This window comes from Thamnophis elegans, chromosome 9, assembly GCF_009769535.1.
Source record: "Thamnophis elegans isolate rThaEle1 chromosome 9, rThaEle1.pri, whole genome shotgun sequence".
Classification (NCBI taxonomy): Eukaryota; Metazoa; Chordata; class Lepidosauria; order Squamata; family Colubridae; genus Thamnophis; species Thamnophis elegans.
Genome location: NC_045549.1, coordinates 41,682,564 through 41,697,920, shown reverse-complemented (window position 1 = coordinate 41,697,920; position 15,357 = coordinate 41,682,564). Strand labels below are relative to the sequence as shown.

Here is a 15,357-nt window from a genome sequence, read left to right as displayed (position 1 = left end):
ATTCCTAAATATTTAACCTTTTTAACTATCTCACATCCTGTTATTCTTTCTAATTCTTCCCTTTGATTAGTGTTCATATTTTTAACTAACATCTTTGTTTTCCCTAGATTTATTTTAAACCCAGATACTTGGCCATATTGATTAATCATATTCATTAAGACCTTAGTAGATTTCCCTGGTTGGGTTAAAGTTATAACCAAGTTATCCACAAATGCTCGTAATCTATATTCGTGATGCCTAATCTTAATTCACTGTAAATCATCTGACCCTCGTATTTTATTCAGCAATAACTCCAAGGTTATAATAAACAATAATGGCGATGGGGGCAGCCCTGTCTTGTACCTTTCTCTATTTTAAAAGATTCTGTTAAACTTCCATTAACTATAATTTGCGCTGTTTGTTCCTGATATATTGCATTGATTGATTGTAGAAAATACTCTCCAATTTGCATTTTTTGCATTGTTTTCATTAAAAATTGCCAATTCACTCGATCAAATGCTTTCTCTGCGTCCAGAAATATAAGCACTGCGGGGACTTGGTTATTCTTTCCCAGATACCCCAGTATATTAACAATTTGTCTTACATTACTTCTCATTTGTCTCCCTTGTATAAAACCAGTTTGATCATTGTGAATCAGTTGCTGAGTAGCTAACATCAACCTGTTCGCTAGTATTTTAGTAAAAATTTTGTAATCTGTGTTGAGTAATGATATAGGCCTACAATTTTTTGGCTGACTAAGATCTTGATTTTCTTTGGGGATCAAGGATATAAAGGCTGTTCTCCAAGATGGAGGTACCTTTCCTTCCATTTGGATTTTGTTAAATAATTCCTTAAGAGGTTCTACCATTTCTAATTGTAGATTTTTATAATAAACCGCTTTCAAGCCATCTGTGCCCGGTGCTTTCCCAGCCTTTAACTGTTTAATTACCTGGAGGATGTGATGGACATACTGTAATCTTGATTTAGTGACATATCTGGCATACTATTCTATTAAATTTTAATCAGTAGGTAATAGGTTATAGGGCATATCAGCACTATTCCTCATTACCAGACTAAACTCAATGAGCAAGTTCTCTAAAATAGGGCTGTCTGTTACATTTGCAAAAAATAATCCATATCACATAATGACTGTATAATGTATAAATATACTGAAATGACTTTCCCAAGTTGATTTGAAGTGCAGCTTACCTCAGTCTGCATTTTGGCATTTTGGCTCTTTTGTATTTGGCCATCCTGACATAAACACCTCAAATATGATTTTTTGTCTACATCATATATAATGTCCCATTCATTTTGGTAGGAAAGTCATTTGGTGAATTCTGCCCTTTTGAGATATAAAGGACTAGGAACCTAGAAGCACAATTCACTGATTCTAGCCTTCCTGCTCTGGAATAGTTTTCCTTTAAGTTAGGGTGGCCCCTTTCCTAGAGTATTGCTACTGCAAAAGAACATAACACTGCTGCTCTAAAAAGCCTTCAGGGCAAAGATACCACATGAGTGAAAGCAACATTAGAATTGGGGTACATTATCTTGGGAGACATTTTATGTTTACAAGTATGTTTTAATTTGTCCTTTATTTGCATTGGAGGTGAAATAATCTAAACTGAATTGGCATAATAGGATTCAGAAAAAAAAAAAGAGAACTAAAATCCATCACATCTTCAGGCCTGAATAAGTTTCTTGATACAATATGAAAAAGGAAAAAATATGTTGCTAGTAATTGACTACAGAAAGGAGGATTAAACAAGACACGTGTTCAGGCCTAAATGTGATTTGGGGAAAAAGGGAAACTGTATTATAGTACTTCATTAATTTATTTCTGAAAAAGACAATGAAAACAAATTGGGATCTAGAAAGTTTGAAAAATTCATTAGATAAGAAGGATGGGACATTCATTTTACAAGAACCTGATTAACAGTATGAAGATAATTAGGTTCTAGTTTTTCCTTTTTTGTCAATGTGTATTATCTTCTCTTGTTTGGAATTTATATTTTGTATCCCTTTTACTATTCTTCATTGCAATGCATGATTACATAGGCATTAATACTATTAACAACAGATTGTATATATTTATATTGGAAACATGCTCTTTGTTATTGTTTAAAAGGATTTGCAAGAAGATTGACCTTTTACAAAAAAAAAAAAAATCCATAAAGCTTCTAATGGACGAGGAAGTCACTACAGCATACTGTTTCACTTAGGCTGGGAATGATTTTTACATGTTTTTTAAGGGGTTTAAGCTATTCTGTAAACTGCTGGGAACCTTTGGAAGTCTGCCGTGTGGAAATGATGTTAATCATTCATAAGTAAATAAACTGAATGATGAAGGCTCTATTTTTTTTAATACCAAATGCACCAGGTCATCTAAACTTTCAATTTAAACAATTTTTAAAAAGCCACTATGTCAACAGGAAATTATGAAAAAAAGGAGTAGGCAGCGCAATGTCTTTATATATTTGGAGTTCAAATCCCATTATGTCCAACTAGTAAAGATATGTATAGGGCACATGATGCTCACTTTTGGACTAAAGATTTTATTATAACCAGACCATGTTAGCACAGTGGAACCTGATACAAAATTTCCCAGTTTCCACATAGTGTCAGTATATTTAAGTTTTTGTTTCAATCTCTCTCATTTTGTTTGGAAGAACTTAAAAGGGCTGAACTTTAACTATTTCATGCTTAAGTAACTAGGATTTCCACCCGGAAATTAAAATTTTATTGATAATTCATGTTGAGTTGTATGTTTCACACTTTAGGAAAACATGCTCAAACATGCCCTTAGAAATAAATCCAACACATATTTTGTTTTGCTGCCCTCTATTGACTTATCTACATTAAAATCCAAATAGATATATTTGTGCCTAGGAATTCAACTTAAGTTTTTGTCTTGTACTTGTAAATTCACATACCTTGCTGAAAGAAGAGAAGCAGCAGAGAACTTTCCATAATGGATGGGAGAGGTAAGATAAAAGGTAGATAAAAATAAAAGGAATGATAAAAGAGCCAGTGTGGGGTAGAGGTTAAAGTGTTAGTCTAGAAACTGGAGTTCTAGTTGGCCTTAGATATGAAAATCAGCTGGGTGACTTTGGGTTAGTCACTCTCTCACTCCAAATTATTTACAGGATAATTGTTGTGGGGCAGATAGGAGGAAGGAATATTAAGTATGTTCATTACCTTAAATTCCTTCTGTGTCTAATCAAACTTGGCCAAAGAAAGCTGTTCTATTCTATTCTATTCTGTTCTGTTGGATGAAACATCTGTCAGCCTCTGCTTTGCTGCTGCTCTGGCTGCCATTGAAACGGGGTAGGGGGGCATGGTATTTGGGAGGGGAATACTAATTGTGCTGGAGGAGGATCCTGGAGTTTGCTGCCTCTCTTGCTGCGCATGCGGAGGAGATTTCCCGCCAAGGCCAACAGCACCGACATTTCATCTGGGTGATGCCTTTCGAAGTTATCTCACACCTGACACTTGGGAGAATTATGATTGGACTGTAACTGGGATGCCAAGGGGAGGGGAATGGGTTATTCTATATATCATTTGCTTTCGCGCCTAAATAATCAGTCTTTCGCTTTGCTACACTTCTAATCATTTATAATTAGTAAAAGTACACTTGATTTCTATCAATGGAGTCTCATGGTTTTCTTTCCTAATTATTCAATGGAGGAGTGCTGACAGTAAGTGAAAGACTCATTCACACCCCACCAGGAGTTTTCAACCTACCGTGGGGGGGTGTACTCACAAGAAGGATGGAGAAAATGTCATTGCAAGCAAGCGATGATGAGGAGATTGAAAGGGAAACTGCAGAACCAACTTTACCTGAAAGGCTAGCTGGCCTAAGGATAGAGAAGCCTGCGGTTCAGCCCCGATGGACTTTGGGAGTGGGGCAAAAAGAGGATTATGAGGATTATGAGAATTTGGATGCAGGAGTCGCCAGACGGAAACAAAGGAAAACCCCAGCAGACTGGAAAGAAACTATGACCGAGAGGAGGTCCCGGGAGAGAGAAATGGAAAGAGAGCAAACAGAAGAATTTGCACAAAGGTACTCCTTGCATAAATTTAGGGAGGGTGAAAAGGCCGAGGGGGGATGGGAGCAAGCAAACCCAGAAACAGTCTCCCCCCCCCCCCCCAGCCAGGGTTGTTGCCAGAGTAGGGGGGTCCCCCAGAAGACGCAGAAGTGCAAAAGTCCCTCCCTTACCAGCAAAATATAACGGTGATACAAAGAGGTTGGGTCCTTTCGTCATGCAGATTTGCAACTATATGGAAAAATATGGCCAAGTTTTAGAGTCAGATGAGATGAAAGTGCGAATAGTTTCACTTTCTTTGGAAGAAAAAGTGGCCATTTGGATGGTGAGCTTATACCAATGTAATTCCTCTGTCCTGAGGAATTTTAATAGCTTTATGACTGCACTAAAAAGGAGGTTTGATGACCCGCTGATTGAGAGACGAGGGAAGGTGAATTTTATGGCCCTAAAACAGGGAAATAAGCCAGTGGCTGAAGAAGTTCAGGATCAGTTTGCATTGGGATTAAATGAGGACATTTACCAACAATGCGTTAACAGACACCTTCCTAAGCGAATTGTTGCTGGCTATGAAAATACAGCGGATGTTGAACTTGATTAGAATTCAACGTGTGAAAGGGGAAGAAGCAGAGAGATCACCCCCCCCCCAGCTCAAAGGGCCCCATTCCGCATCAGGGGTGAAGGGAACCCTCACATTAACTGGAGGGAGGGGTGGCTGCGCATCCGGACCAGCACAGCCCCAGACGGGGATGCCAACGCCCCTAAGCCTGGTGGCTCCAGTCCCGCATTGGCCGCCAGGGGCCAGAAGAAAATTGAGGGGGAGGAAAAGATTCCGAAAGAATATTGGGACTTAAAAGGGGTTTTTAGTGAAAAATCTTCGGATAAGCTTCCACCCCACAGGAGCACTGACTGCTCCATCGAGATTTTGCCTGGAGTGCCGCTTCCAAAACCCCAAATTTACTCTATGTCGCCCAGGGAGATGGAGGAAATGAGGAACTTTACTGACAAAAACTTACAAAGGGGTTTCATTGAACCAGCCAGACCCAAGGTGGCGGCCCCTGTACTATTCAGGGAGAAGAAAGATGGCTCTCTGCCCTTATGTGTGAACTTTAAGAACCTTAATTCAATCTCTTCTCATAATCTCTACCCTTTGCCTCTGATGAAGGACATGCTGGCCCAACTGGGAAAAGGCCGCATTTTTACTAAACTGGACTTAAGGGAGGCATACTATAGAGTCCGAATTAAGGAGGGAGATGAGTGGAAGACTGCTTTCAACTGCCCCCTGGGGTGCTTCCAGTTCCGTGTAATGCCTTTTGGCCTGCAGGGGGCACCTGCAGTTTTCATGCAGCTAATTAATGAGATTTTGCATGACCACCTTTACAAAGGCATTATCGTATATTTAGATGATATCCTTATTTACACGCAAACATATGACGACCACGTCAAGTTGGTCCGCACCGTCCTGAAGAAACTCCAAGCTGCGGAACTTTATGCCAAGTTATCCAAATGTGAATTTCACCAGGAGAAGATAGACTACCTTGGGTATCGCATCTCACCCGCAGGGGTGGAAATGGACCCCGCTAAGGTCAAGACGGTCACTGAGTGGGAGGCGCCCCGCACACGGAGGCAATTGCAGAAATTTTTGGGTTTTGCTAATTTCTACCGTCAGTTCATCCCTTCTTTTGCCAAAAATGCACTTCCCATCACTAATTTGTTGAAGTCCAAAGGTGGGCCGAAACCTAAACCTAGCAAGCCGTTGAATTGAACCATGGAGTGTCAAGCTGCATTTGAAAAGTTGAAGAGACTTTTTGCCGAAGAGCCAGTTCTGAAGCATCCAGATATGGACAAGCCTTTTGTCGTTCAAGCTGATGCCAGCGACGTGGCAGTGGGAGCCGTTTTGCTTCAGACGAATGACCAAGGTAATCTACAACCTTGTGCCTACACCTCTCGTAAACTCACAGAGACAGAGAGACGTTGGGCGATTTGGGAGAAAGAGGCATTTGCTGTACGTTGGGCTTTGACCACATGGCGCCATTTCCTGGAGGGCGCTAAACACCCGTTTGAGGTGTGGACTGACCATAAGAACTTGGAAGCTTTGAGGACTCCCAGGCGACTCTCCCCTAAGCAAATGCGATGGGCTCAGCATTTCAATCGTTTTAATTTCACACTTAAGTACATCCCGGGGGGGGGGGGGGAAGAATTTCATGGCTGATGCTTTGTCTAGACTCCCTCAGTACAACTGCTCTAAGCTGAGTATTGTTCAACCCGTAGTTCCCGCATCCAGCCTCGCTGCTCCTGTTGTTACTAGGCAACAGACACGCACTAAGGTGGACGTGTCTCAAGATTTCCTTTCCGACCTCAAAAAGACCCTTCCTCAGGATGATTGGTTCCAGCAGCATCAAGGTGAATGCACAATGAGAGACGATTTGCCATGGATTGGAGCGAAACTTTACGTCCCTGCCTCTCTTCGTCTCATGGTTCTCCAACGGGCACATGATTCCAAGTTGGCGGGGCACTTTGGCTTTGTGAAGACACTGCATCTTGTGAAACGACAGTTTTGGTGGCCATCTTTGAAGAAGGACATTGAACTTTATGTTGCCAGCTGTCCTGTTTGTGCAGCTGCTAAGCGCCCGCCGGGGAAACCGCAGGGTTTACTCCAGACTGTGGCTCACCCTGTCGCCCCATGGAAGGAGATTTCTATGGATTTCGTTGTCGAACTTCCTGAGAGCCAGGGGGCACACTGTCATATGGGTGGTTACTGACTTGTTTTCCAAGCAAGTTCATTTCATACCTTGCCCTAAGATCCCTTCTGCGAAGGCGCTCGCTAAACTTTTCATTTCTCACGTTTACCGCTTGCATGGCGTGCCTGACCACATAATCTCTGATAGGGGCGTCCAATTCACCTCCGTCTTCTGGAAAAAATTTCTTAAACGCATTGGCTCCGCCCAGGGTCTAAGCTCCGCCCACCACCCTCAGACTAATGGGGCTTGCGAGAGGACTAATTCTGTTCTAGAACAATATTTACGTTGTTTCATCAATTACCAGCAAGATGATCGGGTGGACTTGTTGCCACACACGGAAGTGGCTTATAATAATTCTGTACATAGCAGCACTGGATTCACCCCTTTTCAGGTTGTATTTGGCCAGGACTTTGTTCCTATTCCCGAAGTTCCTCTAGAGCAACCACAGGTCTCGTCTATCTCCGACTGGAGTGAGCGGTTGCGGCACATTTGGCCTTTGGCACTTCGCACTTTGGATGCTGCGCACCGTGTGCATAAGAAACAGGCTGATAAGAAACGTTCTCAACCTTATCAGTACAAAGTGGGTGACCAAGTTTATCTCTCCACGAAGTTCCTTCAAACTACGCAGAAATCAAAAAAGTTGGGGCCTAAGTATGTTGGCCCGTTTCCCATAATCAAGGTCATCAATCCTGTTTCGGTTCGCTTACAGCTACCCAAGCACCTCAACCGTGTATATCCTGTTTTCCACATTAATCTCATTAAACCTGTTCGTTTTTCATCTTTGCGTCCGCCAGTGGATCCGCCACCTGCCCCCCTATTGATTGCTGGTGAGCAGCATTTTGAGGTTCGGGAAATCTTGGACTCTCGTAGACGGCGGAACCGCCTTCAGTACCTGGTAGCTTGGAAGCATTTTCCTCAGTCTCATGCCGAGTGGGTGGACAAGTCCCATCTCCGGGCCCCCCAACTGCTCCGCCAGTTCTATTCTGCTTATCCGGACAAGCCCTAGCAGACTCTCGTTCCTGTCTTTCTCTCCCCCCCCCCATTTTTCTTTTTCTGTTTTTTGTTGTTTGTCTGTTTGTTTCTGTTTTGTCGTTTTCCAGGCCTGACCGCCTTTTTCCGGAGGAGGGCCGGATGTCAGCCTCTGCTTTGCTGCTGCTTCGGCTGACATTGAAACGGGGGAGGGGGGCATGGTATTTGGGAGGGGAATACTAATTGTGCTGGAGGAGGATCCTGGAGTTTGCTGCCTCTCTTGCTGCGCATGCAGAGGAGGTTTCCCGCCAAGGCCAACGGCACCGACATTCCATCTGGGTGATGCCTTTCGAAGTTATCTCACACCTGACACTTGGGAGAATTATGATTGGACTGTAACTGGGATGCCAAGGGGAGGGGAATGGGTTATTCTATATATCATTTGCTTTCGCGCCTAAATAATCAGTCTTTCGCTTTGCTACGCTTCTAATCATTTATAATTAGTAAAAGTACACTTGATTTCTATCAATGGAGTCTCATGGTTTTCTTTCCTAATTATTCAATAGAGGAGTGCTGACAACGTCCTTCTGAGTTCAGCTCCAAGTGGGGAAAAAGATACTGGCAACATAGAGGCTGCTTGGAAAGATGGTTTAATAGTGGACCGGACCACATGGCTTGAGGTCCTGGGGAAAAAGGTGATCACATGCTTCCCAATGTTGGGTAAAGAAGAGGAGATCGAGAGTTCCTGGCTTTATACTCTCTGTTTGGGCCTACCTCTCTGTTTCCTGTTCCTGTGTAAGAAATGTATTCTGTTTGGTTGTCAGACTCCCATGGGCCATGCAGGGGCAACTCTCTAGGCTGTGTTCTGAGTCCCAAGTTTGGGTGAGTTCCCAGATGCCATGTAGTGAGTTTCTATAGAAAGTTAATCCTATCTTTGTTATGCAGAGTAAACTAGCTCAGGGCCCCTAATGCCCCATTGAGAAAGTGGGAACTATTAAGAGTGAGTCTGTTTCCTGCCTCCATTTCTTATCCAGGGATATATAATATTCTGCCTTTTCAATATTTTCTAGGATATTTCATTCTTCTAGGAGAGGGGTGGGTGCTAACTTCCTACAATTCTATTCTACTCTATTCCTAATACCATCCCATCCTTGCTTATAAAACATAATAAAGGTGGGATACAAAATATAACAAATAAAAAAATATATCCAAATTCACAAAAGTTTCCTTATGTCCAATAAAGTAAGGAGATGGGGGAATTGTTAAGCCTGCATTATATGTTTATTCTACCTGCTTATCAAAAATGCTAGGGGTAATAAGATGTGGCTATCTGGTATTCTGTACTGTTAATCTTTTATGAAAGATTATTTATTTTTGGAGTGTGTGTGTGTGAGAGAGAGAGAGATGTTTTGTAGTGCTTACCTGCAACACCTACTTGATGAGTGGCATAACCTGGTAGTCTGCTACATCCTTCTGCTAACCAAAGAGCCAGAGTAGCCGAGTCTGATTCTGCATGGTGAAAAGTAAAGCCTTCCTGTGCAGCAGTAGCTATAAATCTGCTTTGCAGAATAGGGACATGCAGCCATACTGCTATGTGGCCTTCTGCTCGCCATTGCTTGATAGCACCTAAAGAAGAAAAATACCGCGTAAGGTGTTGATGTCTGTGCTAAACATGGTAATCAGTGGTTGGCTGTCTGCCTTTTTATTTCTCTCATACTGTTTTAACAGTTGAGAAAAAAAAGCTAGTCTAAATTTCCTCAGCCTAAGATATGACGAGATGCAACTCCTAAGACACAATTTGAAAACTCTCTGTATTTAAGTTCTAATCTAGATTTTGTGACTGAGTGGAGCTGAGCATTTACTGGCTGGATGCCCTTCCTGATGCCTACATGGAGTTCACAGTAGATTTTCTTTTGGTGCCCTGATAGAAAAACATCTGCTGCTGTCTAGGATCAAACTCTCAACCTTCTGAGTGGGAAGCAAACTTCTTCACCTCTAGGCCACCTCGCTGCCACTCATTTAATCTATAAACCAAATAGAAAACAGCTGATTATATAGATGATGTTTGATCTGAAATCTGCTTTTAAATGATTTAAATAATTCATGTATTCAATTATAATTTTTTGTAAAACATTTTAGGATTTAGTTACAGTAGATATTTTCAGTGGAAAGAGAGTGGGGAAAGAAACAGCACTTGGCCACAAGATCATTCACACGTTTTGTTCTGAAAATTGCCTCCGGGGCAGTTTTAACAGGGAAATTTGGGGAGAGGGATTCTGTAGGTATTGGAATACACTGGGGTTTTTTCTTCTTCTTTTTTCTATCTATTCTGCCGTGGAACCTGCGGAGCCCTCAGAAAAGCTGCGAGCGGAGAGACCCCTCGGGGCCACTCGTCTTTGGTCCGACTGTGCTCTGTCCTCTGTCTCCCCACAAGCTTCCAGCAAAAGGCACTTGCCCTGTAGCCAGCGTCCAAAGGCGGCTTGATCCAGGCTCTCAGAAGAGCGCAGCTGAGCCAGGTTTAAGTTCACTCCGCCGAACTTATCCCGTCGCGCCTTCAACTCTGTTTCGGCCACGCAGACGCGTCGGTGACTGCTCATGCCGCCCCGGAGTTCGGGCAGCGGCAGGAGCCGCCAGCACCACGAAAGCAAACGCTGGCTGCAAGAGGACCAAGCAGGCCAGCCAGGCATGGCGGCGGCGTTGCTGCTACAAAGGAACGCGGCGAGAAAAGACGTAGAGTTACTCACAAACTGGACTTCCGTGCGGCTGCTCCACTTGGAAAAGGTGGCTCAGTCAAGGCTTTACGTACAGTTCCAAATTTCTTTCCACTCGCTACCGTGGAAAAGATACTCTGTACACGGAATGGGCGGCCGTATGGATTTAATAAATACATTTCATAGTAAAAGAAATTATATCAGAGTTCGGTGTTCAGTTTCTGATCTCTGAAATCTGAGATGCATCAGATTTAGGTTCCATTTTCCAGTCTAGGAATTCTGGGAATTGAAGTTCAACACTTCTACACAGTGCCAGACTAAAAAAAAAAAATTTGTTGTGGCACTTATATTTGGTCTTAGATCTTACAATATTTTTTACTTCCTTCAAAACTTCTATATACTATTATATTTATATATTATTTATTTATGATGGGAACATGACAGAAGTAAACATATAAATACAGTCCATGTAATTAGAAGTAAAACTTTCATGGGGGTATGGCAGTGGCCTTATAACTGGATTCCAATTCAGCTACCCAAGCGATCACCTCTGGGATTGCTTCATATGCATGTTTTAGGGAACCAGCGAATGCACATTGTGGGCAATCTTGCACAAATAGAATTATAATAAGAGAGTTGGAAGGGACCTTGGAGGTCTTCTAGTCCAACCTCCTACTTATCCAATCTCTTCTTTAAAAACCTCCAGTGTTAGAACATTTAAAACTTATGGAGGCAAGTTATTTCACTGATTAATTGTTCTGTCAGGAATTTTCTCCTTAGTTCCAGGTTGCTTCTCTCTTTGATTAGTTTTCAACCATTGCTTCTTGTTTTACCCTCGGGTGCTTTGGAGAATAGTTTGTCTCCCTCTTCTTTGTGGCAGCCCCTGAGATATTGGAACACTGCTACCATGTCTCCCCTAGTCCTTCTTTTCATTAAACTAGACAAACCCAGTTCCTGCAACCATTCTTTATGTTTTAGCCCCCGGTCCCCTAATCATCTTTGTTGCTCTTCTCTGCACTTTTTCTAGAGTCTCCACATCATTTTTACATCGTGGTGACCAAAACTAGATGCAGTGTTTAAAGCGTGGCCTTACCAAGGCATTATAAAGTGGTATTAACACTTCACATGATCTTGATTCTACGTCTCTGTTTATGCAGCCTAGAACTGTGTTGGCTTTTTGGGCAGCTGCAGCACACCGCTGGCTCATATTTAAATGGTTGTCCACTAGGACTCCAAGATCCCTTTCACAGTTACTACTATTAAGCAAGGTACCACCTATACTGTACCTGTGCATTTCGTTTTTGTTGCCTAAATGTAGAACCATACTTTTTTCACCATTGAATTTCATTTTGTTAGATATTGCCCAATATTCAAGTCTGTCAAGATCCTTCTGTATCTTAAGCCTATCTTCCGGAGTGTTGGCTATTCCAGAGTGTTATTCTGGAATGTTGGTTACAATATGTTTAAAAGTCGGCATATTAGCACCACACTCGCAACAAGGGGAATCTTTCCATCCCCATTGATAGTAGGATGGAGGCATGTCTTCCAGTATCGCACCTAATTCTGTTCAATTTTGATCAGAGCAAAGCAGGTCAAAACCAGGTGAGGGATACTAATGGTGAGGCCACAAGAAAGTGAATAGGTGTTTTCCAAGCTAGCCTAGAGAATTTTAATCTTGTGATGGACTGCGCATTGTCCTGGTAAATAGGGAGCCTTGTTGTTCAGCATCCTTAATCTTAGCCAAATGGCAGCTTGTTTTTTAATGTGGGCCAGTATGAGATTGACAACCAGTGCACAGGAAAGGGATGCAATGTGCCAGAAATGATACACATTGTCTGGTGGAGTTGGATATCAATCATTTGGGTGTGAGTGGTGTTAAACCACACACTGGCATTCAGCTGCAGAATAAACCAAAGCCAAGGCTGTTGTTCGTAGGATGTTCTTCTCTATATTGATATTGCCATAATATATATTGATATTGCTAGAAAATATATTGATATTGCCAGAGTCTGTATTTGAAAATAATACAGACTAATATTACAAATAGGATAATCAGTTGTACTTTTAAATTTGTGCGCTGTCCTTTTAACACAGACAGAATGAAAAGAATATGTGGGCCCAGAGTTAAACTGCTGATTCTTTGCTGCCCTCTGAGCTGCCTTGTTTGCAGACATTTCATTACCTGACTGGGTAATATCATCAGCGTAATTAGGTAATGAAACGTCAGCAAGCAAACAGCAGCTCAGAGAGCACCAAGCACTCCACACATGATGGAAATTTTCTGCTATGATGCCTGTTTTATATAATTCTAATAAGCAATATAATAACAGACTGAAAAAGAGACCCGAACCTTAAACAAATGCCTCAGAATGCTGATGAAATTTATCAGAATCGAATTATGGGGAAATATTTAGGTTAAATTAATTTTGAGTAAATATTTAAAATTGAGGCTGTGATTGAACATCCACTAATCTGAAATTTGTTTCAGTGAGTGTACAGTATATGATTACACTCTAAAACATAATCTAATACTAAGAAGACTAAGACTGTATTACTATTATTTTTATCTTCCTTCCTAGTATTTATCTCTTTCCACTTATGACTGTCATCATGTTGCTTGTATCTTTAAAATTTATATTGTTTTGTTTGTTATTAGTATTTGTTTTGATTTATTATTAGTAATCTGGGACTATCATTAAGTGTTGTATCTTGATTCTTGATGAATGTATTCTATTTTATTTTCTTTATGTACACTAAGCGTATATGCACCAAAGACAAATTCCTTGTGTACCCAATCACTCTTGGCCAATAAAGAATTCTCTTCTCTTCTCTTTTCCATTCCACTCCATTCTATTCCATTCTAATTCCATTCCATTCTGTTAAGGTTAACTAGAAACAAATTCCACAAAAAAGAGAGTAGCTAATCATTTCATTTAATACGCTGAGTTTACGATTTTATCACCTACAATTATTTAAAGTTATATCTTCTGCATGGGTAGCCGAATAAACAGTTTAATCAGGAAGCGACTAAACGAAAATAACAGCATTGCAAATCAGACCCCTATTGGGGAGAATAAAGCGAAGGCGCCCAGAGAATCTGCATTTCGAAAAGACTTCCGGCATTACATTGAACATAGCCAACTATAAGTTATCCATAGAGATACATTTTAGAACAACATCCTCTCCGTGCTACTGAGCATCCCTAGACTCTTAAAAATGAAGAGTGATATTCGGTGTAACTTCCTAAAAAATAAAAGCACATTAGTATTAGATTTTTTTTTACGGTTGTGATCAATTTGACTTTTAAAAAAACGCCTCGAGGAGACAGGCGTTGTTTTTTTAGCGCTTGAAAATTATTTTCTCAATATGTAATAACTGCATAGGCGGTCTTGAATCGATGTTCTCTAACTCTTTAATATCTCTTCGAACGCATTTTGTCTTCCGGGGAAGAAGCCGCGCTCGTGGTCCAAATACCAGTAAAGCGGCGCTGCTTCCGCCTTTCCAGCGTCTTCCCTCAATTCTTGCAATGTCCTCTTCCAGCAAGAGGAAAAGCAAGAAACGGCCTCCTTCGGAAAAGGGCTCGGCTCTCGACGAACGAGATGCAGCCCAAGAAGCCCTCGGTTGGCAGAGTTTGTCGGTTGCAGACTTTTTGGACAAGGGTAGGATGCTGGTAGCGTGCGCGGGTTCTCGGGGATCGTTCATGCTCTCAACAAGCCTGTAAGGTAGGCTAGGTTGGGAAAGCATCGATGAATCTAAACACCGTATAGGACGGTCACTGGTTGTTGCGACAGAAACACGTGGCTCTTGCAATATTCTTACAGCATCAATCCATCACATAATAGATGTTATCTTAAGAGATAACTGCATTATACGGAAATACACCTAGTAGTTTATTCCTCTGAACGTGTAGAATTGGGAATCAAAATTCTGGCAAACCCAGTCCAAATCAAACACTATTAAGGCACAGAGGCTCCCAAATGCAGTTTGTATGTTTGTGATCATCCCTTTTCTTTTGCAATGTTCAATATAAAACACTTATTTTTAAAAATTTCTGTGTTGAATGTTGCAGGTATCTGGAACTACATGAGATGGAATCAATTTAAAATGTTTTAGTAAGAATTTAGGACAATGTAGATCTCATCCTCACTACTGTTGGGAAAGCCAGAATTGCTTTGCCAGAGAGCCTCAGAATGTTGTATTCAACTGAATACAATTTCAGTTCAGGACTACGTAGTTTAAAGTTGTAATTAGCTGCTCCCATTTTGTTGTTATAATTTTTCCAAAACAGATCATGCCATGTGAATTTTCTGTAATTTCACAGTTATGGAATGTCACAGTTGGGGGCTAGGATATGCTAAATTCCTTCTGCCTGCTTAGGTAGTTTCAAGGATCTCTCCTGCCTTTCCATCCAGTTGTTGGGTAGTACTCTGTATGGCAATTTTGACTTGAACTAGTTTGTGACAAGGCTCCTGGCTCCAACATAATATACCTGTCTGCATAATGTCTACCATATAGTGATCTTTTGGAAGATACTATATCTGTCTTTAAAAGGGGGGGGGGGAGTTGGATTCTACACCAGTGTGCTCTTGTTGCCCAATGAATACATTATAGGTTTTCAACTGCTGTTAATTCAAGTAAATTCATACAGCTACACTTTGTTATAGTTATTCATTTGAGGCTTGATGCAGTTCTTTTTCTTACTACTCTGCCATCTAGTGTACTTCCATGGACCATTTTGGGTGCATTAACTTTCAACATTTAACTAATTGCTTACATTATGTAATGTAAAATGCAGAAATATAATGAATGTGCAGAGCTGATTTTCTTTTCTCCTCAAACTAATATTTTCAGGACAGCATAAAATTGAACTTTAGTAGACGGGCACAGGCAATGTTTGTTTAACACGGGCAATGT

General features: G+C 41.3%; 2 protein-coding genes across 8 annotated transcripts in view; one reads left to right on the top strand and one right to left on the bottom strand.

The window, feature by feature from the left end:
* NUDT6 (nudix hydrolase 6) overlaps window positions 1-10,468 on the bottom strand; it is a 29,248-nt gene extending 18,780 nt beyond the window's left edge. Inside the window, exons 1-2 of the mRNA XM_032224556.1 lie at window positions 10,188-10,468; window positions 9,155-9,358 (exon numbers count right to left, since the gene is read on the bottom strand). Of these exons, the coding sequence (XP_032080447.1) occupies window positions 9,155-9,358; window positions 10,188-10,419 (436 nt within the window). The 5' untranslated portion in view covers window positions 10,420-10,468. The remainder of the gene's footprint in view (window positions 1-9,154; window positions 9,359-10,187) is intronic.
* Window positions 10,469-13,899: 3,431 nt separating this feature from the next.
* Window positions 13,900-15,357, top strand: part of SPATA5 (spermatogenesis associated 5) — a 157,401-nt gene continuing 155,943 nt past the window's right edge. For 3 of the 7 annotated variants that reach the window (XM_032224528.1, XM_032224527.1, XM_032224532.1), the window contains exon 1: window positions 13,901-14,102. In XM_032224528.1, coding sequence (XP_032080419.1) covers window positions 13,970-14,102 — 133 coding nt within the window. In that variant the 5' untranslated portion in view covers window positions 13,901-13,969. Of the gene's footprint in view, window positions 14,166-15,357 lie in introns of all 7 variants that reach the window. The other 4 variants (XM_032224530.1, XM_032224529.1, XM_032224533.1 and 1 more) reach the window with 3 other exon arrangements.